Source organism: Rousettus aegyptiacus, unplaced genomic scaffold (genome assembly GCF_014176215.1).
Source record: "Rousettus aegyptiacus isolate mRouAeg1 unplaced genomic scaffold, mRouAeg1.p scaffold_m13_p_7, whole genome shotgun sequence".
Taxonomy (NCBI): Eukaryota; Metazoa; Chordata; class Mammalia; order Chiroptera; family Pteropodidae; genus Rousettus; species Rousettus aegyptiacus.
In genome coordinates, this window is record NW_023416310.1 from 45893138 (window position 1) to 45919721 (window position 26584).

General features: G+C 49.0%; 1 protein-coding gene and 1 pseudogene across 1 annotated transcript; both read left to right on the top strand.

Annotated features, from left to right (window-relative positions):
• Positions 1-1555: 1555 nt before the first annotated feature.
• ATP6V1B1 (ATPase H+ transporting V1 subunit B1) lies at positions 1556-25923 on the top strand. The gene is made up of 14 exons (XM_016155781.2): positions 1556-1755; positions 8878-8933; positions 18100-18198; positions 18382-18475; positions 19057-19134; positions 19429-19568; positions 20534-20635; positions 21282-21379; positions 22336-22459; positions 22630-22780; positions 23028-23110; positions 23903-24007; positions 24217-24346; positions 24480-25923. Exons 1-14 carry the CDS (start codon positions 1638-1640, stop codon positions 24641-24643), a joined length of 1542 nt encoding a protein of 513 aa, XP_016011267.2. The 5' UTR covers positions 1556-1637; the 3' UTR covers positions 24644-25923.
• Positions 17259-17351, top strand: LOC118605858 (annotated as a pseudogene).
• Positions 25924-26584: the final 661 nt, after the last annotated feature.

The following is a 26584-nucleotide window of genomic DNA, read 5'->3' on the forward strand; positions in this document are numbered from 1 at the left end:
ACCCGAAATGGGTCCTTAGGCCAGAGGATGCGCGGTAAGAGTTGGACTCTGTGGGGGAGAATTGGCCTGCTCCGGTCTGCTCTAGGAAACACGTATTTGTTTTCAAATTGGCTGCCCTGAATAACCCAGAACGGGGTGCTGGGAGGGAAATCCTAAGTCTGGAATGAGACGTGTGGGTGACTGGAGCAGACCTTGGGTTGAGAGGGTCCAGCCACCCCCACGCTGTCCACCCTGCCCTGCTTAGCAGACCCGTGCCAAGCTCCGCGGGCGCAGGGGAAAGCACAAGTCCTTTAGTGCCCTGGAACAAATGTTCCTCCATTTGTGCTTTGTCCTCTGCACTAAAAAATCTGCTGCACGGGACCCTGGAGGGGAAACGTAAGACGGTGAGCAAGGGTCCTAAGATCATAGGAGGGATACCTGCCTTGATTTTCGGAGCTCTCAACATTACGAGACAGGTTTTAGAAAGCCAAGTCCAGAAGAGAAGATTCAGACTCAGCTCTGGGGGCTCATAGACTGGCGGCAACAAAGAGAACTCTCCACGGTGCTGTTGGGGCTAAAAATAATAATAGTGTTTTTCCTCCCATTTTCTGAGTTCTTCTAACTGGGCTAATAATCTAACCGAGACAGATTAACAGGAGAAAATCAAATTTTAATATGTACACACAGGGGATTTATAGAAACATGAATATTTCAAAGAGAGTGAGGGAAAATCGGATAAACGTCACTTCAGACAAAGAAGAAAAGAGGGGTGACCGGTTTTAGATTTTAAAAGTAACAATGGGCTATTTGCAGGTAACTGGGGAAGAGCTGAATACCCATGGCAGGTAAATTTTTGCTAGGCAACCCAGAAAACAATGGGGGGGATCTAATTACCTGGTTCCTGCTTGGAGTCTTCCTGTCTAATGCTAAGGTGATTATGCTAAGGTTTCCTTCCTGAAGCAGCTTTTGCCATCTGATCTCTTAGGCCAAAAAGGAGTAGAGTCAAAGGATCTTTCGGAGTCTTTTGTGTGTGGCGACTATAGGGTGCTGGAGGATCCAAGGAAGGCTTCCTGTAGGAGGTGGCACTGAAGCCGGCCCAAGAACAGTCCTCTATAGATGTTCAAAAACAGATGATGATGGAATTGTGCAGGAGAAGTACCCCGCTATGGTCAAGGCAAGGCGTGCAGGGTGAGGACATGCCGTGGGGATAGTGAGAAGATCTGAGGAGAAGGCAGCCTGCCAGAATGAGGGGAGGGGGATGCTGGGAGGGGAGACCAGGAAAAGATGCAGAGGTGTGGTAAGGGGCATGGGCTGTGAGAGCACCTGAAGTACCAGGGGGAGGAATGGAGTTCATACTGGCCACAGATTGGGGGCAGAGGAACAACCAAGGACAGCGGTGAAAGAAACCAGCTGCACCTTTCTGCTCCTCCCCTCCCCTCACCCCCGACCCCCCCTTCCTGTTCTAGGTGGCCTAGGGCACCTCCCAGATCTGGAAGAGTTCCAGGAAACCGGCTTTCCTTGTTTATAGTCAACTAGGAGGAGGAGAAGAGGGGAGAGGGAAGGGGAGGGAAGGGATAGCCAGAGAGGCAGGCTGGTGCTAGAGTGTTGGACCCGCCTCAGCAGGCTCAGGCACTCTGCTCCAAGCCTGACACCTCATTATGGCCACGAAGGTAGACAGTAGGCCTGAGGGGCTTCCCAGCAGTGTCTGCGACCTAGGCACAGCCTATGAGCACAAGCAGGCGGTCACCAGAAACTACATCACCCACCCGCGTGTCAGTGAGTAAGACCCCTGGCGGGTGAGGTTGGGGTGGGCCGCTGTGTCCTCAGGCGCTGCCCTTCAGCTTCAGGAAAACTAGGGGACCAGAGGCCTCGCAGTCCTGTGGCGTTCTTGGTCCAGTGGAGTGGCACAGGCCGCCTGGACAAGGGGCCACCTCTGCAAGGGGAGAAATGGGGGTTCCTCTGCATAGGCTACCCTAGAGAAAGGGCAAGGGAGTAGTCACAGAAGCCTCCCTGTCATGCTTCTGATTCTGCACTGAGTCCCCAAGCCAGAGACAGCCACAACTGCCCCTGAGAGAGAGAGAGGGGGGGAGAGAGAGAGAGAGAGAGAGAGAGAGAGAGAGAGAGAGAGAGAGAGAATGTGCGTGAGTGCATGTGTGCATGTACACGTGAATATGTGTTTGAGATGTGTGTGTGTGGACACCAGAACACTCAGCACAGTAGAATGTATGATCGAGTGTTCTTGTGGGGCGTGTGGCAATGCAGAACGGTGCATTTTCAGGACGGGGAAATACCTGATACGGCGTGGGTCATGTCAATTGGTGCATGTCGTACGTGTGTTCTGGAGAAGGGTGTCTGTGTGTAACCAGGGGAAGGCCTGTGCCTGGGTTGTGTGTGTGCTCCCCCTTCACTTGGGTGAGGATATGTGTAAATATGTGTGTGACAGCTTGAGTGTGTGTAATCAAGTGATCAACACTTGAGTGTGTGATCAAAGTGAGGAAACGTGTGACTGCGCATGCTTGCACTCTCAGGGTGAGGGGTGTATGTGTGTGTGTGTGCGCACTCAAGCGTGCATGCTCATGGGGAGAATACGGTGAGTGTGTGGTCAGGTGATGTCACATGTCTGTGTGTGTGTGCAGTCGGGGGAGGGCTAGTGCCTGGCATCCAGGCATGGAGGTGTGTGTGCTGGAGCATATACCCTTGTAGGCGGCAGAGCCGGTGTCCCTGGGCGGCGTTAGTACCTGTCCTAAATGAAGGGGTGGGCCAAGTTCAGATGTCTGGCCTCAAGGACCAAAGGGAGCTCCCCGCCCCGCCATCTCTCCTTGTTCAAGGTCACTCTCCCTGGCCTGGCTCTGGAATCCTCGGACAGCCCAGCTTACTGGAGTAAACCGGCCTGGCCAGCACTAGCTAAGTAGAGCCAGAGGCTCCTGACAGGGTGTGTATGGGAAGAAACTGGCTTAGCACAGCCACCTCTTCCTCCCTCTGCAGTTAAAGGGCCCCATGTGGGGAGGAGGAGAGATCTGAAAGGGAGCTGAGAGCTGAGTCAGTGAGGAGCCCGGGGGGAGTTGGGGGAGGGGGGTTCTAAGGCACCTCCTGAGGCCCAAGCAGGCACTGAGGGGTAGAGAGCATTCCAGCTAAGGAGAAGGAGAGGAGTGATGTCAGCTTGATCGAGGTGGCCCTGCAGGCCCTGCCTGTGGAGGTGCAGAGAGGATGGAGGCCCAGATTCACCCTTGGGGTAAAACAAGGGTCACCGAGGCCTATTACTATGCAGTGACTAGTACCCCCTTGGGTCCAGAGCCCGGGCCTGGAGACTGAGCGGAGCTGGTTGACTTTTGTCCAGTCTTGTGTGAGGGCCCACCCCTGCAGGCTCCACCCCCTGCACCCGTCCTCCCTGTGAGAGCAGGAGAGCTGCCAGGGTCTTGAGTGGAGTCTGGGGTCTGGACCTACATGCTTTGCTTTCTTTCTCTCTGGAAGGTGCCCTCCCATGAACCCTGCAGGGTACAACCTCGCCCTAGGGCCCCTCCCATCCAGTCCCTTACTTACAGTCAACAAACCCTTCAGGTTTGACCCAGGCTAGAACCCAGGGGTGGCAGCACCCCTGTGTATACAAGTGTGTTGCTCCATGTGGCCCCACCTAGACACGTGTTCACACACAACAGTGACCCAGAGACAAGGGTTAGTGCGGGCGGAGTCCCTTTGGCTCCAGGGCTGTGTTAAAGATGTTACTGCCACCATTGCTTTTGCTGCACATCAGTGTCCTCATAGGATACACCCAGAGGCCAGCCCCAGCCCAGCCCTGACACCTCCCACCCCCAGCGCCAGGCTTCCTCAGGATGCTTCAGTACCTGAAGCTTTAACCAATTGCCCCTCTTCCCTCCTCAGGTGCCTGAGGGGTTGTCTCCCTGCAGGGCCATGGACAGGTTCAAAACCCAGATCTGTTGCCCTGAGTAGGCTGGAGGCAGGACCCTTGTGTCATCTCTGCCTTCCTCCCTCAGCCTGACCTCCTATTGGGGACCGCTAAGCATTTCCAGGCAGGAGAACTTTGTACAGAGACAGAAAGAGCCTAGGAAGGCGGCTGGCTTCGAGCCCCAGGGTCCACGGGGTCAGAAGTCTTCCTGGAGGAGGAGGTGGACTAAACCGGCTTGAGGCACTGCAGTGGCTAGGGAGGGAAGGGGCCAGAAAGGAGCAGGCAGGATGGAATCAGGATGAGGAGTGAACCCCTGCAAAATCCGCCCCAGGAAAGAAGGGACCCCTTTGCCTCCCTCAGAGCCAGAGCAGTTTCCCCAGGGGAGGAGGCGGCATAGAGCTTTATCTGGTCCTGTGGGGCCGAGGTTGCTAGCCTCACGGGGTGTGGGGTGTGGGGCACAGAATGAGCAAAGTTTAGGATGGACAGGTTGGCAGCCTGGATGGAAGGATGCAGCCAGGTGGGGTGCTCAGGGGTTCAAGTGCCACACTGCTGGCTGCCTCAGTTTCCTCAACTCAAAGTCCAGAGAGATTCCACTGAGAGAGTTGCACCAGGGTCTTCGGCTAATTCTAAAAATCCTCTCTTCCAGCCCCTGCCCCCTCTTCCCTAATCCCTCCAGCGGGATCAGGGAGGAGGTGAGGGACCTGCTGCCCTGGGCTTGCCCCTACCCTCGCCTCACGCATGGGCGAGCCTGCCTCAGCCCTCTCCCAGGACGCTGCAGGTGTGGCTGGGCCGCCCTAATTAGTGGGCCGCTGGAGCCCCCGCTGAGCCTTTGACCAGGAAGGCAGTGAGGAGACAGGGGCAGGGAGGGGCTCCACCAGCCGGCAGCCCAAAGTGCAACCCAAAGTGTCAGCCAGGACAATGGAGAGGGGGTGGACAGAGCAGCTGGAGGGAGAGTCTGCAAAGTCTCAGCAAGGCCTATTGAGGAAGTGCCCCTCAGGGGTCTTCTGGTTTAGCCCCTGCCTCAGCACTACACACACCCAGGATGAAGGGTGCGTCCCAGAACTAGGGTAGTAGCCGTTTCCTTGAGTGGCATGGGATACTGTCCTGAATTGTGGTGTGCCCCAGAAGACCTTCTAGGCCTCAGTTTGCCGTTCCATGCAACGGACACATTCCATGCAACGGAGTTGGGGTTGGGTACAAACAAAAGGCTTGGCTTCCAGGCAAGGGCACCATTGTTGTTCAGCCACCACCACCTAGACTGTGTCCGAACCAGCAGGGCCACCCTAGTCTGAGGGGAGAGACACAGTCTGTCTTGTTAAGGAGCACACAAGCTGGAGAGCAGGAGTGCCCCCCAGGGTGCCAGCCTAGGGCACTGTAGCACTTTGGAGGGGAGAAGACCCAGTGGGCCGAAGTAGTCAGTCAAGGGCAAGGTCTTGAAGGAGGTGAATAGTCAGATGCTGAACCGAAACAGCCACATAAGCGATTATTCGCAGTGAAGGACCAGGCTATGGGGCAAGATCTTCATCCAGGAACTGTACATGAGGCCCACTTAGACCCAGGGAAGGGCGCTTGAAGCCTGGGAAGGACGCTGGCGGACCAGGCTGGTGTGATGAGATAGATGGGACGCTTACAGCCCTCGTGCTGGTCACCTACGTGGGTTGGGCTGGGGGAGGCGTTGAATCCAGAAGTTGGCAGTCTGGGCGGGTGAGGCCTGACTGCGGGGGAGCACTTTGTCCCAGCCCTTAGGCTCCCCCCTCCCCCAGATCAGCTCCTCCTCCTTGGGGCTGGGGGTGGGGGACAGATCTGGATCCCCTCTCCGTGCCCACCCCCACCATCACCACTCTCCAGCCCTCCTTGGTGACCCAGCCCCCAGGGTAGAGTTGTTGAATGTCAGGGTTAATGGGGATTTCATATGACAGAAGCTGTGAAGTGCGGGGAGCCCCCTGTGACCCCAGGGAGGAAGCTGAAAGATTTGTCTCCCAAGCAGTATTGGAAATGGTCCCCTGGGGTTTTCTGGACCTGGGGCAGGAAGTGCTTCCCCTCCCCTATCCCTCCTCCCTATGAGGCCCACCCACTCTTCATCTTTCTTCTGCCATCTCAGCCCTTTTGGCTGGTCTGGTATTTTCTCTATAGGACCAGCAAGATGCCAGCTCTTCTGGGGCTTTTTAAAACGTGGCCCTCTCCCCACTCTCATGCTTTTCCCTCGGTTCTCACAATCCATTTCCTCCTCCATCCTCTTTCCACTTCTCCATCCTCCCTCTTCTGGGCTCACTTGCTCTTCTCTGCCTCACACAGTACTAGCGATCCAGAGAATTTCATCAGCCTGCCAGGTAGGCCAGTGGGGAAATGTGTGGCTGCTTGGCAATTTTCTTTCTCTATGGGGAGGGTGGTACCACAGCCTCTGCCTTTCCTCCCTCGTTGGTGTCTTCCTGTGCCCCTCCTAGCTCTGGGCATTCCCTCTCTCTCTTCCCTTCTACCCTTGGTCTTCATGGGAATGGCTGAGTGACAGGGCTCACATCTGGTTTGGGGCTGGGTTCTGATGAGAGAAATATGGGAATGAGCTGGTGCAGTCAGGTAACATCTTCCATAATTTCATCCAACAAATGCTTACTGAGTGTCTATCATATGCCCACACTCAACTAAGAGGTGAGGACCCCTCAGTGGCCACTGCAAACATCCCTGCTCTCATGCCCCATGGAACTGATATGCCCGCCTGCGCCCCGGAAGTGAGCCTGCACAGGCCAGCCTCACTGCCCTCCTTTCTATTTCCCAAAGGCACTGATATCCCTGCCTCTGGGCCTGCTCACCTCGGCCAGATGTGCCCTTTGCCCGGCTGTCTGCGGGCTGACCTAGAAGCCTCAGCTCAAATGGCCCTTCCTGTAAGGTGCTTCCTCGTGAGCGCCCAGTCTGGTCTTCCTGCCCATCCTGTTCCTTTCCTTACCACAGTTTGTAATTATATTGATTTATCTTTATCCCCTTTTTTAATCCCTGTTATATTTGCCACTCTTTATCTACCTAGCCTAGTACCTAGAGGGCATCTGAAACAAACGCTTGAAGAAAAGAAGGGAGGAGAGAAGACAAGCAGATCATCAAGGGGCAGGAGAGTGAGAAGTCAAGAGCCAGGTCCCAGCTTTGAGGCCACCCAAAACCCAGAAGCCCTCCAAATAGGCTGAGGAGAAGCCAAGGGGCAGCGGGGAGGGAATGAGGCAGGGGACAGGGCCTCCCAGGAACTGCAGGGGGACATCCAGGCTCTGGTCCCTTTGGATTTAGCAATCTGCAGGCCAGAGATGGCCTCGAGAGCAGTCAGATTGGAGAGGGCGAGGGGTGGGTAGAAGGTGGAAGGGAAGAGAGGAAGGGAACCATGCTCGCGAGAAGCTGGGCTGCGAAGGCAGTAGCTGAAGAAGGACCGAGGCTGAGGGAATGTTTTCAAGATGAGAGATGCCTGAGCTCGCTGGGTGGGGAGATGACAGAGAGAAGTGCGGGCCCTTCACTCCAGGGAGCAGTCATCTCTAGGGCCTTGTCCCTGGTGGGGGGTGGGGGTGGGAAGGTTGGCCTAAGATGGAAGGTGGGACTCCTCTTCCATAAGAAAAGAGGAGAGGGTAGCTCAGTGGGTCGGTACTTTGGGGGCAGGGAAGTAAGGCAGTCTCCTGCTCCAGGCCCAAGCCCCGGAAGAACTTATCTTCCGGTGCCCTCCTCCTGTTCTTAAGTTTTCCTAACAGTCTTTAAGCTCAGAAAAGCTTTGCAGTTGTCTGTGTCAGTCTTTCCAGCCCAAGTCCCAGTGTAAGGAGCTTAGGCCCAACAAAAATAAGGACTCTGACTACCGAGCCCTAGGCTGGGGAGAGCTTGAGCAAGGGGCATTTAGTTTCTCTTGGCAGGGTCCTTGGCACCAGGACGGCATAAAAGCAGAGGGTAAGTGGCTGAGAGACAAGGAGGGGAGGTCCTATGGGAAGGACAAAGAGGGGCTCCTAGCTCCTGCTCCGCCACAAGTGTACTGTGTGACCCTAGGCCAGGCTCCTCACCCTTCCGGGCCCCATCGGACCACTTTCCCCTGTGAATGACCTAGCGACCTCGCCCTGCCCATCTTGCCTTGCCAACTTCCTTCATCTTACGACCTTAGGAAAGAGCTACCTTATCCCAGGAGAATGGGCAAGAGAGGGTCCCAAGGTCCCTCAACTAGCCTCTAGGGTAACCAGAGTAGGCTCCCCGCCTTCCAGTCCCCAGCTGCCTCTACTGGGGGCCCCAGTGCCCGTCAGGAAGTATGTGCTGATGCCTAACCCAGTCGCTCCCTGTGAGTAGAGCTCATGTCCCCATTTGCGGGTCTCTGCGGCCACTAGGACCGGGACATCCTGCTGCTTCCTCCTTCCTTGTCTCTTTCTCCCCTTCCCCACAGGCATCCAGTGGGCCTGGGGAGTCTGAAAGTGTCCCTGGCAGGGCCTCATGGCAGAGCAGGGGTGCTGGCTGGTTTTTCCTCACTGGTGCCTGCACCCCCCACACAGAGTTGTCGATTAGTGTGGGGTGATGGAGAGAAGTGTGATCCTGGTGAGGGGCAGGGGAGGGCAGTTCTCAGCCACAGCGGGGTGGCCAGAAGCTGGGGGTCAGAGAGGAAGGAATGGGTAAGGTCGGGGCTGAGGCCGGAGGGGAAGCCGCCTCAGGGATGAGAAAGGCCTCTGCATGGCTGGGGAGGGGAGGACTCTGAGGGGCCTCTGCCCTTGCCCTGGCCCTCCCCCAGCCTCCTGCAGGTGTCCGAGGCAGCGGGGACCCTGTGGGCAGGGGCATGACCCTTACAGCAATGGTGGCTGGCCCTGTCACAGCTAATGACCCTGACAGCCCAGGCTGGGGAGGGGGTGGGGGTGGTGCTTAGAGAGAGGAAAGGGAAAGCAGAGGATGCCTCTGTGTGTGTGTGTGTGTGTGTGTGTGTGTGTGTGTGTGTGTAGTGTGTCTGGTGTATCCAGTTGTCTGGGTGTGAGACCCTCACCCGCCTACCCTTTTATCAGCCTACAGAACCGTGTGCAGTGTCAACGGGCCCCTGGTGGTGCTGGATCAGGTTAAGGTAAGACTTCTGCCCTTTCCCAGGCACCAAGGCCATGACCCAGGAGCCCCCAGCCCCTGCGCAGGATTTGCAGGATTTCTTCTAAATTGCCCTGCCTCTAGATGGCCCTATGGGCCCGCATTGTTCTTTTTAATTTCCTGTCACCGACCCCCACATCTCCCTTCCCAGTTGTCTCCCAGTCACCTAGGTTTCTCCTTCCCTCCTTTTCAGTGTCCCCCAGTCCCAACCCCGCTCTGGGCCTAGGGAGACCTGCTTCACCCAATGAGCTGGGGATCTGGGCTACTGAGCCTCTTTCTTCATCAGTCGAACGGCTACGTCTAACTTGCTCGTAAGCCTGCTGCTCTCGTAGCTCTTCTTCTAAAGGGAAGAGAACAAGGAGGCAGATCATTGCCAGCTAACTTCTCTCCAGAGCTCTTTTTCAAAGGCCTTTGGAATGTCTCAGCCTGGGAACCAGCGGCATGGGTGGGAAGCGAAGTGGGCCTCACAGAAGGAAACGGAATGTGGGCTAGTCGTAGCTCTGGGAACTGCAGGACCACGGCGGACACTGGCGGTATTTTGAGTCCTGAGGTTGGGGATTCTTGAAGCATAAAGAGCCCTGCAAAGGCACGAGATCACTTTGCTGCTCTGCTGCCTCTGCCAACCTGTGGCACGGCACCCCCCAGCCTCCCGCCCCATTCCCCAGCTGAACGAACTGGAAACGTCAATGCCACCTTTGACTGCTCACTTCCTCCCTTCCCACCTGTCAGTGCATGTGTTTTCAACAATCTCCCACCCCACCACTGCCTCGTTAGGGCCATGGCCTCCGAACCCCCAGCCTTGCTCCCTCCCATCCTCCACCCCGTAGCCATGTAGCCCTAACCCCTTCACGCCCCACTGCAAACTCGCTTCGGACTCCCAAGCGCCTTCTCGCAGGTCCTAGGTTCCATCAGGGTTCCTGCACACCTTTACACTCTCACGTCTCATCATTCTCCTCCGCCGCTTGGAAACCCACAGTCTCTCCATGGAGCTGCCATTCGATGCCTCCTTTGCACGCACTTTTCCCTTTGCCTCCTTGACTACTGTTCACCCATGCCCTTCGTCTGACTCATCCCCAGGGGTGGGTGGGAGCTCACATACTCCTGGAAGGCCCTCCCAGCCCCCTGGACAGTGAGCCTCCCTCTCCTCAGCTTTGTGCACTGTCCTGTTTGCAGCATTCATCAAGGCATCTGGTCACCCCCTGGCCACATGTCTCCTGCCTGTCCGATTCCCTCCCCCCCATACGCACTGTGCCTCCCATTGGATGTGGATGGTGTCTTATTAATCCTGAGCTCCCAGAGCTTCACATCGCACTTTCACTGAACACCCAAGCCCATTGTTGGTGCTCAGTTTGTTCAAAGAAGGATGAGAAAATGAATGAGTTGAAAGAATGAATGAATGAATTAGCATGACTAAATATGAACCCATCAAAACCTGAGCCAACTATGTTAAAGAAATCAGACTCACTCATTTCTGAAAAACAAATTCCAAGTTCATACAGACATTACTGTTTGACCTACTAATGTTGAGGACTCCCGGGGAGGAAGTGTGGTATAGTTAGTCACGTGTGTGCCTTGGGGTCAGACAGTCTGACTCAGGCTTCTTGACTTTTCTTGCTAGCTCCGTCCCACTCTTTCTGCTAGCTACCTGTCAATTTTAGATCAGCAGCATCAGTACCATCTGGAAACCTGTAAGAAATACAGATTCTTGGGCTCCATCCCAGACTGACAGAATCAGAAACTTTGGGTATATGGCCCAGAAGTCTGGTTTTAAAGCCCTCTGGGTGATATGATGCTCCCTAAAGTGTCAGACCCATCTATCTAGAATTATAAATCCCAGTTTCCTTATCAATTAAATGATCATAGAGTTGTTATGAGGATCAAATCAGGTAAATGTATTATTATTATTATTCTCCTTTGAGGACAGCTAGCAATAGCTCCTCTTGGAATGCAGAAATGCCTGATTAAATAGTGCCATCTCCTGCCCCCTTGCCCATCTCCACTGCACTCCCCAGTCTATGTAGGACCCAGTCAGTCTACAAAGGACCCAGTCAGTCTATATAGGAACCAGTGTCGTATGGGGAGTCAGAACCTATGCAGACACACATTTTCTAACCTGTAAAATGGGGCTGGAGTAAGGAACTGGAGATAGATCCCCAGGCTATGGTTCTGTGATTATTGGACGCATCTGGAGCTCTTGCAGGACAAAATAATTGAGTGATGGAGGCACCCAGAGAACCCTGGGCTGGCAGAGGGAAGGAAAGGAATCAATAATTTATAGTCTCGTAAAGCACCTTTTTAAGGCACCTTTAAAAAAAAAAAAGGCACCTTTATGCACCCTTCTCTACTGTCCCACACTCCTTTCCCTGTTCTGAAGTTGCTTGGGAAAAATGCCACAGTTCCTCCTCTATGGGGCCACCTACTGCCTGCATTGAATCCCAGGCAATGATGCTTCCTTCTTTCATCCTTCTCAAATGGAAAAATATTTGGGGGGTGAATTATGTCTAGGTCAGAGAGTTCTTAGTCCAGGGAATAAGAGCCTTGAAATTGTATGCAAACCTCTGAAGGTGTGTATTCACGGGCCTGTGCATTTTTCTGAGGGTAGTTTCCACAGTTTCATCTGATTTCCCCAGGTAACAAAGTCTCACCAGGCTTGCTAAGAACTTCCCAGTCCTCCCAGTGTACACAGCAGCTCCCCTGTGCCTGACCCCTTGCTGGATGAGAACTCAGCTGAATCTCCAGCAGAGGAGATGGGTTACACTGTACCATCCCTACCCCCTGCAATGTTCTAGTAACCAACAGAGTTGAGAGAATCAGGCTTACTCAGCATGTGGCTGGGAAACGGGGCTCCTTTGGGTAAGAGCTGGTGTTTGCACACTGGAATTCCCCCCCACGCACACACACACTCACTGCTCCAAGTGGCTGTAACCACCCCTTGCCATTCTTCCTACCGCCTGACTGTAATCTCTCTGCTGCTTGAAGTTCTTTTTCTCCGATTTCATCTTTCACAGACACACAGCACGCCACTTCCTCTCCGCTTTCCTTTCCTCCCACACTCCCTCACCCTCGTAAATCCACATTAAAAGGATCGCGATTTTTCACCCTGCCTTGTTTTTATTGGGCCCATTGCCTGATTTCTCTTGGACCCACTCTAGCCTGTGCTCTGTCCAGCAAATTTCCCCCTGCTTTTGACTGGCAGCCCACCATCGGCTCCACAGGCAACGAGGTCATTGGGGGCTTCAGACAGAGGGAAAAGAGCCTGGATGCCTAGTTAACATGTTTCCCAGGCCCGGCAGTCCTTGCTCTTGGGCTCCCTCTTGTGGTTGAGAAGCCTCTCCGCCGACCTCAGCGCATTCTTCTTGGGCTGAGCCCGCTCCTCAAGGACTACAACTCCACACGGTCTGAGGGGTGGTTTGGAGGAGAACCAAGTCACCTTCCGGCATCCCCTTCACAGGACAAAGAGGAGCCCAAACCAGAGCTTCCCTCAGTGACTGTCATAGCTGCAAAATCTCCTGTCTCAGGTTTAACCCCAGCAGGGGTGCCCTAAGGAGTGAACCCCACACTGGTCACACCCAGTTGGGAAATTGAGCCATCTGCCAGCCTCCTTTGCCATTAAGGTCATCAGTGTATGGACAGTAGGGGATATAATGATAGTAATGATGGTGAATAACCACTTGACCTGTAATTGAACATTCCCAAATTTTTATTACATTTTAATTTTTTAAAAATGCTCCTTTGAAACTAGTGAAACAAAAAAAAAGACATGTAAAGTTAACTATCTGCCCCTAACCTACTGAGATCACCAATATAAAGACCCGCTGTATATGGACAAATATACTCATGTCAGAGGTTTACATTGATGTTAGTCTCTTAAAACATATCAAGTAGATACACATTTTACTGTCTTAGAAAGCAGCACAGTAGGCGATAGTATGGATGTGCTGTGACTTACCCCATAGCTCCACTGTTGATAGACATTCAGCATCTTTCCAGGCTTTGCTGTTACAAATAATACAGCAATATATATCCCTTTTATACCAATGCCTTTATTGCTATAAGATAGATGCCCCAAAATGGAATTGCTGGTTCAAAGTGTGTATTTATTCTTAAACAGATATGGATGGTTTGAGGGAAGATTGCTTATCCCAGCTGGGCTGGGGTCATTCACATTTCTACCAACCCTGTGAGAGGACACCCTTGCCAGCCCTGAATATGTTCTCGCCTGTAATTTTGCCTGCCAAATAGATGAAAATTAGTACTTGCTTATATGTGCGCTCCCTGATGACTAGGAGAGTCATCAGTTATCTATTTAGATTTCACTCCTTTCCGTGTAATCTTTCCTGGGGTGTACAGATTGAGTTGTGGGAGCTCTTTATTTATTGTTCACATTTGTGTATCGTGTCTTCGTCATACAGAAATTTTGAGTGTTTATATAATCAAATATTTCTATTTCTTCATTCATGGCTTCTGGGTTCTTGTTCTGTTTAAAGACATCTCTCTTATCGGGTTTTTAACTAGATTTTTCTGAAAGAAAGGAAAGAAAAAAAGCTCTTCTAAGATTTTTGTTAGTTCGTTTTCACTTTATATTTAATTTTTTTTATATGCTTGGAATGTATTTTTGTTTCTGATGTGGGCATCCTCCAAGGAGATACCCAGTTATGTTAGCACCATTCGTTAGATAAATTCTCTTTTCCCCTGTGAATTAATAATACGTCACATTTGTGCTATAACAGCCCCCTGAAATCTAACTTCTATCTCTGGACTCTAATCTGTCCCACTCATCCACCTATGTCCCACACCAATATTTACTTTTTGCCTTCAGTAGCTTCAAAACATGTTTTAATATCTGATAAAGCAAGTCTTCCATCTCTGGTCTTTTCTATAACTGTTTTGGGATATTCTCAGACATTTGCATGAATTTTAAGATTTTTATTAAGTTACAGAAGAAATAATAGTCCATTAGGAATGTATTTAATTCATACACTTTTGAAAGGATTCATGTTTTTATGACAGTAAGTTATTCTGTCTTGGTAAACAAAATTGTACTCCATTTGTTCAGGGCTTGTTTTATGTTCTTCAATAAGATTTTATTATTTTCTTGTACCTTTCTTGTTAAATTTATTTCTAAATATTTTGTGGATTTTGGCCCTATTGTGGGTGGAATGTTTTTCTCCATTTCCTCTTCTGTTTATTATTGGAATAGAAAAAAAAAGAGTTTGATTTCTGTATATTTGTCTTTTATACAGCCAAATTCTCTTATTAATCCTGTTTTATGTTTGTTTAAACTAGAGCCTCTTGGGTTTTTCTTGATGTACACTATCATCTGCAAGTCAAGGGAAATATGTTTCTTTTTCTACTGGCATACTTTAATTCTACTTTTATTTCAAAACAATTTCAAATTTATAAAAAGTTGCAAAAATAACAATAATACAAGGAACATCCATATATCCAATCGTTAACATTATATCTTATTTGTTCTATCATTTACCCTTAAATACGTGTGTATATGTGTGTGTGCATAATTTTTTTCTAGCTCTTTCGAGGGTAAATTATCCCTAAATACTCCAGTGTGTATTTACAGAGAATAAGGATATTCTTTTATATTACCATGGAATTATCAATCTCAGAAATTTACACTGACACTTTTATCTAATCTGACTTCTATATTTTAATTTATCAGCTGACCCAATAAAGTCTTTATAGCTTTTTTTTGTTTGTTTTTTGCCTTTCTGCATAGGATCTAGCCAAGGGTCAGGCATTGTATTTAATATCTGTTTAGTCTCCTATAATATGAAGCATTTCCATAGCCTTTCTTTGACATTTTTGAAGACAACAGTCTCTTCCCTTTACCACCTTTTTATTTTTTTTTAATAAAGCATTCTCCATTATGTTTACTGGGATACTTTTTAATTTCCCTCTCTCTCTCTCTCTCTCTCTCTCTCTCTCTCTCTCTCTCTCTCTCTCTTTCTCTCTCTTTTTGTCTTATCGTATAAATGAAAATTTCCAAAGCAAAATTAAGTGACAGTAGTAATACAGGCATCTCTGTGTGTTACTGATTTTATTAGAAATGAAAATGGATTTAGCATTTCACCATTTATCAGGATGTTGACGTTGGTTTCCGTAAACAGTCTAGTGTTCAAGGAGTTGCCTTTTGCTTCTGTTTTACATAAAATTGTATGAATTTCATCAAACACCTTTAAAGTTTCTATTTACATAAGCCTTTGAGGTTTTTCATTTCATTTATGTAGACAAACTCCCTATTATTATGGTGACAAATTCCCTAATGTTGATTGATCTAGGCTTGCATTCTTGGAATAACCTCTTCTTGGTTATACTTGTTATTTATTTAATACGTTTCTTGATTTGACTGGCTTACAGCTTATAATTTCCGCATTTGTATTCATAAGATATATTGATGTATAGTTTTTGAGGGAGGTTACACTCTTTATTGGATTGAGGATTTGGGGGTTTTCCATTTCATAGTTTTGTTTCCTTCTAATCTTTATTTACTATTCATCTTATTACTTTGTTTCCTCTGGTATATGCTGAATAGATCGAAATAGCAGGTATTGTTGACTTGTTCCTAATTTTAAGTAGAACGTTTTATACATAATCCCATTGGGTATGATATTTTCTGTAGGTTTTTTGAGGATTTTGGGGAAGTTAAGGAATTTCCCTTTTATTCTCCATTTTCAAAGAGTAGTTTTGTTCTTATCTTTTTCTTAACTAAGTGTATTGGGATGACTGGTTAATACCATTACATAAATTTCAAGTGTACAATTCTATAATACATCATCTGTATATTGCACTGTGTGCTCACCATCCAAATCTAGTCTCCTTCTGTTATAGTGTATTTGACCCCCTTTACCCCTTTTAACCTCCCCACACCCAGGTTGTTGTCTTTTGTTTTTAATCATGGACGGTTTTTTTTTTTAACTTTTTCTAAAATTGTTTTAGATGATTGTAGGTTTTTTAAAAATCCTTTAATACACTAATAAGGAAATTACATGAATAAATTTTCTAATAATAGACTAATCTTGAATTTCTGGAATAGTCCCAAATGATTTATTATTATTTGTCTTTATTATTTTTATTTGTGTGTGTTTGTGTGTGTGTCTTCATTTTTTTCTTTTATTATTTGATTCGTTTGTAACTTGCTGAATTGGGTTTGCCAAAATATCGTTTAGGATTTTTTGCATCTATGTTCATGAGTAAGATTGCCTAAAATTTTCCCATAATTAAATTATCTTATTTTGGAATCAAGATTATGCTTTCCTCATAAAATAAAATAAAGACCATCCTTTTTCTTCCAGTTTCTTGAATAGCTTGAGTAAGTTTCAAACTATTTGTTCCTTGATTGTCAGAACTCACTGATAAAACTACCTGGGTCTAGTGTTTTCTTCGTGGAAAGATTTTTAACTATTTATCCAATATCTTAAGGATTATAAGAATACTCTGGCTTTTTATTTTATTTTTAATCGGTTTTAGTTTCAGTTATATTCTGCTAAGACTTTATTCATTTCACCTAAGTTCTGAAATATTGCATAAAGTCATTTGTAATTTTCTTTATCTTTTTAGTATTATTACTATAGATGGTTTTGACTATTTTATTCCAGTAATTATTTATTCATGCCTTTTTCTTTTTTTTTAAATCAGTGTTGCCAGAAATTTTTCTATTTTATTAGGCTTTTCAGAGAACCAATTTGGCTTTGTTGATCTTCTCTACAATAAGTTCATTTTCTTTATTAATGATTTCTGCCCCTTCATTATGTCTTTGCTTTAGATGATCACAGGTTTTTTTTTTTTTTTTAATCCTTTAATACACTAGTAAGGAAATTACATGAATAGATTTTCTTGGAGTATTAATGCTGTTCTTTTTTTCTAACTTCTCAAGTTGCATACTTTTAAGCTTCCTTAACCTCTTTTCTTTTCTAATATAAAGCTTTACGTGTATCGGATATATGTTGCTATATAGTTTTTCATTATTGTTTAGTGCTAAATGTTTTCTAATTCTGATGATAAGTTCTTCTATATTTAGAATGCTTTTAAATTTTCAAATGTACGAAATTTTTCTAACTGCCTTTTTGTTATTGATTTCTGTCTTACTTTGAATATTGTCAGAAAACATGGTACAGCTTTCTGTGTTCTCTAGGTCATGGCATGAAGTGATGCCCTTTCATTCACTCTTTTCAGTTTTGATTTCCTCTAATGTCCAAGGAGTAATTTAGAGGAGTATTTTGATTTCCAGAGCATCAGGAACATCCTGGAGAGGGGTGTCGTCTTTTTACTGGATTAAAATTATGACTTACTGGTGCTTGTTTTGGCAGCACATATGCTAATTGGAATGATACAGAGAAGATTAGCGTGGCCAGACATGCAAATTCATGAAGTTTTTATATTAAAAAACAAAACAAAAAAATGACTTACTCTCTGAAGTACATCAATAACCTGGGAAGCAAACTGAGGGAACCCAGATGATGCTATTCATTTTCTCCAGTATTTCCCCTTGGGAAGAAGATAAAGGGCTTAGCTCTCTTGGCACCAATGAGAGCTGAGGACCAATGTCAGTGTGAAGGGTCTGCTCTCCCAACCCAGCTTCCCTGGCCCAGCTCCTCTAGACGTGGATAAAGATTGAGAACCTAGTTCCTGGAGTGTGCACAGTGTGCTCACCATTAGTTCTCAGAGCCAGAAACAACTGTGCCGTCCAAGAGAACTAAGCAGCCATAATAGCTACTGCAGTTTATTAAGCTGTTTACAAGGTGCTGGGCACAAGCTAATGACTTTACATATATTATCTCATTTTCTCCTCACAGCAGCCCTGTGAAGTAGGTATTATCACCATTTTAAAGAAGAGGAAACTAAGGCTCAGAGACATTAGGTAGCTTCCAAAGGTCACACGGCCTCTAAGCGTCAAAGCTCCAGTTCTAACCCTGGTCTCCAACTCTAAAGTTGGTGCTCCTACCCATTTAGATATACTGCCTCCCAGAAAGGTTTCCAGCTTCTCACTTCTGAGCCCCTCAATTTTATTTCCAAGAGTATCTGAGCACAGGGGAGGAGATGGAAACTTGAGACTGGATTGAGGAAGGATGGGGAAGGGCAGCAACTTCACCTCTGGTCTCACTGTCACTTGGGATGCTCTCCCTTCCTGCCAGTTTGCCCAGTATGCTGAGATCGTCAACTTCACCCTCCCTGATGGGACTCAGAGGAGTGGACAAGTGCTCGAGGTGACTGGGACCAAGGCAATTGTTCAGGTTAGTAGTATCAATGAGATGTTGACTAGTTGAATAAATGAATAGACCCACAATGTTCCTGCATTATCTTATAAGTTCCAAAGGTAGGAAATGTCCTATTTCCCTGAGAACACCTTGTCCAGAGCTGAGTATAGATGGGAGGATGGAGGAGTCCTTTCCTGTCACTAACCTCTCATCCCATAGGTGTTTGAAGGGACCTCTGGGATTGATTCCCGTAAGACCACATGCGAATTTACAGGCGACATCCTAAGGATACCAGTGTCAGAGGACATGCTGGGTGAGTAGTGAGGTGTGACAAGGGTGGGGACACTCTTCTATCCTACCAGCCAGCTCCCCTAACCAAGTACTTCGCACACTGCATTGTCATTGCCTGTTTTTGTGTCTGCCTCCCTTTTGAGCTCTTTGAGTTCAGAGGTTGTGTCTTTTTCTCCCTTTGACCCCCCAACACCAGTTCAGGGCATGACATACAGCAGGCGTTCAACAAATGAGGAAGGCACAGTAGGTAACCATCCATCTAAGGTCAGGCTGAAATGGACTGCACATCCCCTAATTTCCTCCCAAGATCTACCACACCTGGCTCTCTCCTCTTTCTAACTCCCAAACCATCCCATTAGAGTAGTTGTTCTGGGCCAAGGTCTTGTTGTAAAGATTTCCAGGAGAAGAAGGACAATGCCCCCCTAAAGAGATAGTCATTGTAGCTAGTTCTCTGGAGGTAACTGAGGGATGGGGGGAAGGGGACATGAGTCATTTGCAATGTGGGAGGATGCGAGGGATCTTGGCATGGTGTGGAGGGTGAGCAGCAGTGAGAGACCCAGGGCTGGCCCTGAGCATTCTCCAACAGCCCCTGCCCACCCCCAGGTCGGATTTTCAATGGTTCCGGCAAACCCATTGACAAGGGGCCAGTGGTCATGGCAGAGGACTTCCTGGATATCAATGGTGAGTGACTGGAGGCTCTGGATGGCTTTAAGTATCCAGCCCCTCAATCACCTTTTGCACCCCCAGATATCACCTCTACCACCTTGCCCCTGGAAGTTCTGCAGCAGTCACAGTCCAGGGCAGTCGGCCGGGGCTCACTTCTAGGACACTGTATTGGGTAGTGCAGTTAGAGCCCATTTCCATAACTACAGAGAATTCTGTTAACAGTGCCACCCTGGAGTCAGGGGCAGGGTTAGGGGAGGGCAGGGGAGGAATTGAGCCCTCGAGCATGGGTCCATGATCGTCCTCTCCCAGGCCAGCCCATCAACCCCTACGACCGCATCTACCCCGAGGAGATGATCCAGACAGGCATCTCTCCCATCGACGTCATGAACAGCATTGCCCGTGGTCAGAAGATCCCCATCTTCTCAGCAGCCGGGCTCCCCCACAACGAGGTGAGGCCTACAGGAGTTATCAGGCACAATCAAAGGCAAAGGACAGGGCAGAGGCCAGGGCTGATGGGCCAGCATGGAAGGCCTCCTGTGCCCAAGCAGGCAGGGGCCAGCCTACCTGGAGTCACCGCCAGTCCAGACTGGCAGTTGTTCTCTGGCAGCTCAAGACCTCCTCGTGGTCCACAAGCAGGTCTTCAAGCCTCTGCACAAGTGAGTGGGGGACTTGCTGGCTCATGAGAGAACTCATGGGTAGCCCCAGTGTCGACAGTCCTGCTCAGCTGTGCTGACAGCGCTACCTATTGAACCTCGTCATGGTCTTTGCTCCCTGCATTGGGTGAACCCCTCTCATGCCAGCCCCACAGCCATCTGAGGCCTCCCTGTGCAGGTTCTTTGCCCCACCCCTGCCTTTCAAAGCAGCTGGTGTGACACAATTTCTAAATGCTCCTCCCCCGACCACCCCCAATCCAACCACTCTGGGATGTGCCCCAGCTCATCCTTGAAATGGCCTGAGTGATCAGAGGGCATGAGTGGCCCCACCCTCCACCCTACACACATACACACACACACACACACACACACACACACACACACACCCTGATCCGTGTTACTGGTAACTCCAAGTACTGCAGGCCTGGGACAATTTCCTGCCTAGAAAAATCCCAGCAGACTGGGGGGAGGCGAAGGGGCTCCAAAGGGTCAAGCTGCCCCAAATCCATGCTGAGTCTGCTGCTCTTTGGAACTGTTATTCTGCCCACTCCTCAAGTCGGGCACCCTGGCCCTTTAAGAGTCCCAGGACAGGAGAGCCCGCCCCTGAGAAAAGCTGTAGGACCTGGGGTAGCCCTTGGCTTTGTGTATCCCTTCTACTGGAGACTCTGGCAGGAGGACAGAATAGAAACCTGCCCATCCTCTTCAATGGTGCTCAGTAGGGTGGGCTCTGACGTTCTTCCTCCTAACTTGCTCCACGCTAGATTGCTGCCCAGATCTGTCGGCAGGCTGGGCTGGTGAAGAAATCCAAGGCCGTGCTGGATTATCATGATGACAACTTTGCCATCGTGTTTGCAGCCATGGGGGTAAGAGGGACTGGGCAGATTGGCAAGTTCTGGAAGTTGTGGGTGGGCGGTCTTGTCTCCCTTGGCTCCCAGCATGGCCTGATCTGATGGGAGCAGGGCACGATCCTCCTCCTTGAGAAGCTGTCAGAGTCTGGGCCTGTCTAGTGGGAGAGGCAAAAAGGGTGACCAGAGGGGTGCAGTGGGCTCAGTGACTAGGGTAGTGTGTCCCTGAAGGCACCCTGCAGGCAATGGTTGCTATAAGATGAGCCTAGGGTGGCCTGGAAGAGGGTAAACTAGGGAATTTGAGGAGACCACACAGCTTCTGGAGGGGGATACCAGGGGACCCTCATAGGGCCCAAGGTGGGGGACAGGGAGTTAAAGGGAAGCAGCTGACCAAGGGAAAGGCAGATGGCACTGAGCAGAGCTCAACCAGGAGAGGTCTGAACTTCCCTTTGGTAATTTGATAAGACTCTACCCAGGACTGGGCAGCAAACCAGCCCTGCCCTCTCAAGCTCCAGTCATCTCAGTGACTGTGGCACCTTTACCCTCAGTGACTATTAGACAGACAATCAGTCAGTAGGCTTTACTGAGAAGAGATGAAAGAGGCCAGGGCCCCTGTCCTCAGGCCACAGCATTCCACCTCCAGCCCTCCCTATTGTGTGACCAGGTGAACATGGAGACAGCCAGGTTCTTCAAGTCTGACTTTGAGCAGAATGGTACCATGGGGAATGTCTGCCTCTTCCTGAACCTGGCTAATGACCCCACGTGAGTACTCCCCTGGCGCCTTCACTGTCCTCAGGCAGTAGGCCTTTGGCTCCTTCCAAGACCCAGAGTACCAGGGCTCAGGGGTTTCTCAGAACTACTGCCATGGGCAAGGGCTAGAAGAACAACCCCTTGTTGTGTAGAAGCGGAGACTGAGAATGGTAAGGGGTAGGGATGGCCCACAAAAAGACAAAGGGAACAGGACCGTGACCCCACCTGCCACCTACAGTCACTCTGCTCTCCCCACAACCTGCATCCAACCACTGTCCCAAGTCAAGGCTCCTCATCCTTGAGTCACTTCATGAAGCCACCATTAAAAAGATATTTCCCTTAATATTTGTTTAGAAAAAAATGCTATTTAGAAAGTTTAGAAAATGTGAGTTTAAATCTGGGGGCCAAGTGGATGGAAAAAAAGGGACCCGGCAGTGCTTGAAGCAGAAAGGGGTGGCCAGAGCAGGCAAGCACATGGACTGTGCATGCTTAAGTGTGCTCAGGCGCAGTGCGAGGACTAATAAAGAATCCTGAGGACACAGAGTGAGAGTGCTCCGGCTGACCCAAGGGCAGCTGTGCCAGGGGAAGAGGGAGCTAGAGCAGAAGCCCTGAACTGTCTCCCTCTGACATGCCAGAGTCCCTGACCTTCAGGCTGCGAGGATAGGGCCACTACCACCCTCATCAGGGCTCCTGGCCCTGCCTGTCTCACTCTCACTTCACTCTCTACATGCCCCATCCTCTGCCCCTTTCCTCCCTTGAACCACAGGGGAGAGTGTTGGACCTGGCTAAGTGCCGGCTCCCAGGAACCATGGCCCTGACCTGGGGGCTGGGAGCGAGGGCTCATGGTATTCACGCCTTAACTGCTTTGCACAGTTCTAGCTTCCCAGTTCACTTTCCACTCAGCACTGGGGCTAAACGGAGCACAGGCCTGGGCCTCCAGGCCCTCTAACGATTGGCCATACCTCCAGGATTGAGCGAATCATCACCCCACGCCTGGCACTGACCACAGCTGAATTCCTTGCCTACCAGTGTGAGAAGCACGTGCTGGTCATACTGACTGACATGAGTTCCTACGCAGAGGCCTTGAGGGAGGTGAGGTGGCTGGTGAGGGGTGTTAGGTTCATCCGAGTCCCTTTCCCACAGAGCTCGCCCACCCAGGCCTGCACCCACTCCATTTCTCATAGCCACTGGACCTCCCACTCACCCTTCCTTGTCTCAGCCTCTCATTCCTCTTCTTATCCCAATGCCCACGGATATTGCAGGTCTCGGCCGCTAGAGAAGAGGTGCCCGGGCGCCGAGGCTTCCCTGGATACATGTACACAGACCTGGCCACTATCTACGAGCGGGCAGGCCGTGTGTCTGGCCGGGGTGGATCCATCACTCAGATCCCCATCCTCACCATGCCCAATGATGGTGAGCCTCTTCATTGCCCACTAACCTCCACGGCCCCCCTGCCCTTCCCACCTGGACACTTAAAGGGACTGTGCTTCTTTGCATAGACGTACAGCAGCTCTGTCTGTTCCCCTAGCAGTGTAGACACTACCCTTTCCCTGCCTCCATCCACTGCTATCACTCCCATGAGGGGAAACGGACTCAGGTGGCCTGGAGTGGGGGGAGACCTGGGCCCCATCTACACTAAGGCCAGCGTATTTCCTTGTAGATATCACCCACCCGATCCCAGACTTGACAGGTTTCATCACAGAGGGACAGATCTATGTGGACAGACAGCTTCATAACAGACAGGTACTGCACTTCCTCGCCCACGTTCTACTTTCTCCGCCACCTCCTGTGTTTCATCTCTCTGTGAATTAGGAGGGGCCAGGCAAGGCTAACCCCAAGTGAGAGATAACCCCCGGGAAGACTGTATGGTTCACAGACAAAAGACAGGTCTGGGTAGAATCCAGCCTACCTGGTTATGGGACCTTGAGAAAATGATTTCATTTCTCTGATCCCAGGTTTCCTCTTCTATAAGATGAGAATAATAATACTTATCTCACTGTTGCATTTTTGAGGATAAAATAAGTGGGCATACAGAAAGCATCTAGCAGATAGTAGATACTAAAGAAATACCATCTCTCTTCTCTTTCCAGTAACTTGCTTTGGTGAACAGAAAACAATGAATAACTGACACAAACAGATGGTGAATAATGTGCCAATGGGTTAGAAAATGTGTCTATCTGTCCTACCTGAGATCAAAGGCAATCCTATGATTTTTTTCTTCTTTGCTCAGCAGGTTGCTCCTTTGTAGATATTAACTTAAGCTTCAACCTGGGTTTGTCTAAACAATAAAAAATTTTGAAATAGTGAGATTTTCAGTAACCAATGTCATGGCATGTCCTCCCTTCACTCTCCTGTCTGGGAGCACAGCTGCACACGCAAGCCCTAGAATCTGTGGGAAGGCAGGTATAATGCCCTTCTTCTCTGTAGGATGAATGAGGGCCAGTCCCCTGAGAACTATGGGGAGAGCTGAGAGAAGCAGGGTGGGACCGGAAGTTCACGCCCTGCCTTCTGTCGCCGCTTCTTCTACTCCCCCAGATCTACCCTCCCATCAACGTGCTGCCTTCCCTGTCTCGGCTGATGAAGTCCGCCATTGGGGAGGGCATGACGAGAAAGGACCATGGGGATGTGTCCAACCAGCTGGTAAGAAGCAATGGACCCAGGGGTTGGCAAGAAGGTTTGTTTCAAATGTTGGCAAGAAGGTTGGTTTCAAATGAACCCTATATGAACCACGAGCTTTTACCTATCAAAAGCCCTCCTCCAAAAATAGTCCCCCCAGCACAGCCGGTTTGGGGGTCATTGGGATAAGGAGATAAACCTGTGGTGACCACTCCCTCTGCCCCCTCCTCCAGTATGCCTGTTACGCCATCGGGAAGGATGTACAGGCCATGAAGGCAGTGGTGGGAGAGGAGGCACTCACTTCGGAAGACCTGCTGTACTTGGAATTCCTGCAGAAGTTCGAGAAGAATTTCATCAACCAGGGTGAGGCTCGTTGGGGCGTTCAGGGAGTAACCCCCTTACCCCGCTACACCTATTTCCCCTCCCCCTTTCTCCCTTTCTCCCTTTCTCTCTCTCCCTCTCCCTTTCCCTTCTGATACTCCTGCTCTGTCCCCAGGCCCTTACGAGAACCGCTCGGTGTTCGAGTCGCTAGACCTGGGCTGGAAGCTGTTGCGCATCTTCCCGAAGGAGATGCTGAAGCGCATCCCGCAGAGCGTAGTCGATGAGTTCTACTCCCGCGAGGGGGCGCCGCAGGACACCGCGACGGACACTGTGCTCTAGCCGGCCGGCAGCCTGGCCCCGGAGCATGGTCTGGGGACCCCTGCCCTCCGCACCGTGTCTTCGCACCCTTCCCCATTCTCCATGGCCCCACGTACCTGAACCAATCGCTCCCTCAGCCCCCGCTGGTTATGGAGGGCCCCCACTCTCCATCCCTCTCCCTGGCTTCCTGGCACTGGGAAAGAACAGATAGTTAAGCCTGTATTCTATGTCTTGTTCTGATAGGAGTGTCTGTATTTTTATTTTTAAAGTCCCCCAAATAAGAACTGAGATGAAGAGTTTATCTTATGTGAAAACGAAATTGTCAAAACACTGATAATTGTTAAAGCTGGAGGTGATGGGTACCTGAGGTTCATTAAACTATTCTCTGCACTTAAAAAAAAAAAAAAAAAAAAAAAGCCACATTAGTGTCTTAACAGCTGACAACGGAATTCCTCTTTGGGAGATATGTATCTTTGTTAAGAAATGTCTTGGTAAATCTCTTGGGTGGAACATGAGCTCAAGGGCCATGGAAAAGACAGTCTAGGCCACAAAAGATGTGTCTGACTCTAACCAGGTTTGTCTGAGAGATTCTAGGGAGGAATTTGGTGTCCTCCAGACAGGCAAGAGAGTTGCTGGACAGTTGCCTTAGGATATGGGAGAGGGTGAAAGGCTGAGGAGAAGCCCCCCAGTTAAAAAATGGGTGGAGGACATCCTAAAAACCAGGATGTAATGTTGCTCTGAAAAGCTGCCTGCCCTCCTGGAATGTAATCCCTCCTGTCTCCTCTGCCTCATGCACAATGAAGTCATGAATGCTTCCTAAGAGTTAGGGCGAGTTGGAAGGATGGAACTTCAGCAAAAGGCTGAGTTCCATTTCCGGGTCCATGTGTTGTGAAACCAGCCAGAATTCCTGGACATCGGCTGACACCAAAGGAGGCCCTGAGAATAAAAGCCTCATCCCCATGATAATTCACAGTCTTTCGGGGGAAAGCTTTTATTTTTTTTAATTTAATAACAGTTTTACTGAAATGTAATTCACATACCATACAATTTGCCTACTTATAATTGTACAATTCAACAACTTTTAGTATATTCAGAGTTGGGCAACCATCACCACAATCAATTTTAGAACAACTTTATTGCCTCAAAAATGAAACTCTGCTCTGCTATCCATGACCCCTCAAACTCTTCTTCTGCCCTTTCCACAACCCTAAGCAACCATTAATCTATTTTCAACCTGTATACCTTTGCCTATTCTGAACATGTCATATAAATGAGATAATACAATATGTGGTCTTTCATTACTGGTGTTTTTCACTTACCATAATATTTTCAAGGTTCATCCATGTTGTAGCATGTATAAGTATTTCATTTCTTTTAATTGCCAAATAATATTCCACAGCATGGATATACTGCCTTTTGTTTATCTATTTATCAGTTGATGAACATGTGGTTTTTTCTACTTTTTGGTTATTATGAATAACGCTGTCGTGAACATTCATGTCAAATTTTTTGTGTAGGCTTATGTTTCCATTTCTCTTGGGTATATACCTAGGAGTGAAATGACTGGGTGTCAGAGGGTGACTGTATGTGTAACCTTCAAGGAACTGCCAGACTGCAAATTCACTTCCAAAGTAGCTACACCACTTTACATTCCCACCAGGAGTGTATGAGGGTTCCAATTTCTCCACATCCTTGACAATACTTATTTTTTTTTTTTGATTATAGCTATCTTAGCAGGTGTGAAATGATATCTCATTGTGGTATTGATTGCATTTTCCTTCTGATTAATGCAGAGTTTCTTTTCACGTGCTTATTGACCATTTGTATCTCTTCTTTGGAGAAATGTCTATCCAGATTCTTTGCCCATTTTCAATTGAGAAGGAGAATACATATTATTCAGTAACACTCAACACCTGATTCGAGTCAAGGCTGATTGCTTGGCTACTGTATATTGTAAAAAGT

Bases quoted from the DNA above. Each gene is read 5' to 3' on its own strand.
- ATP6V1B1 (XM_016155781.2), top strand. From the start codon at position 1,638: ATGGCCACGAAGGTAGACAGTAGGCCTGAGGGGCTTCCCAGCAGTGTC. The intron at 20,636-21,281 runs GTAAGAGGGACT...TTGTGTGACCAG, and splicing joins TCGTGTTTGCAGCCATGGGG to GTGAACATGGAGACAGCCAG. The intron at 24,008-24,216 runs GTAAGAAGCAAT...CCCCTCCTCCAG, and splicing joins GGGATGTGTCCAACCAGCTG to TATGCCTGTTACGCCATCGG.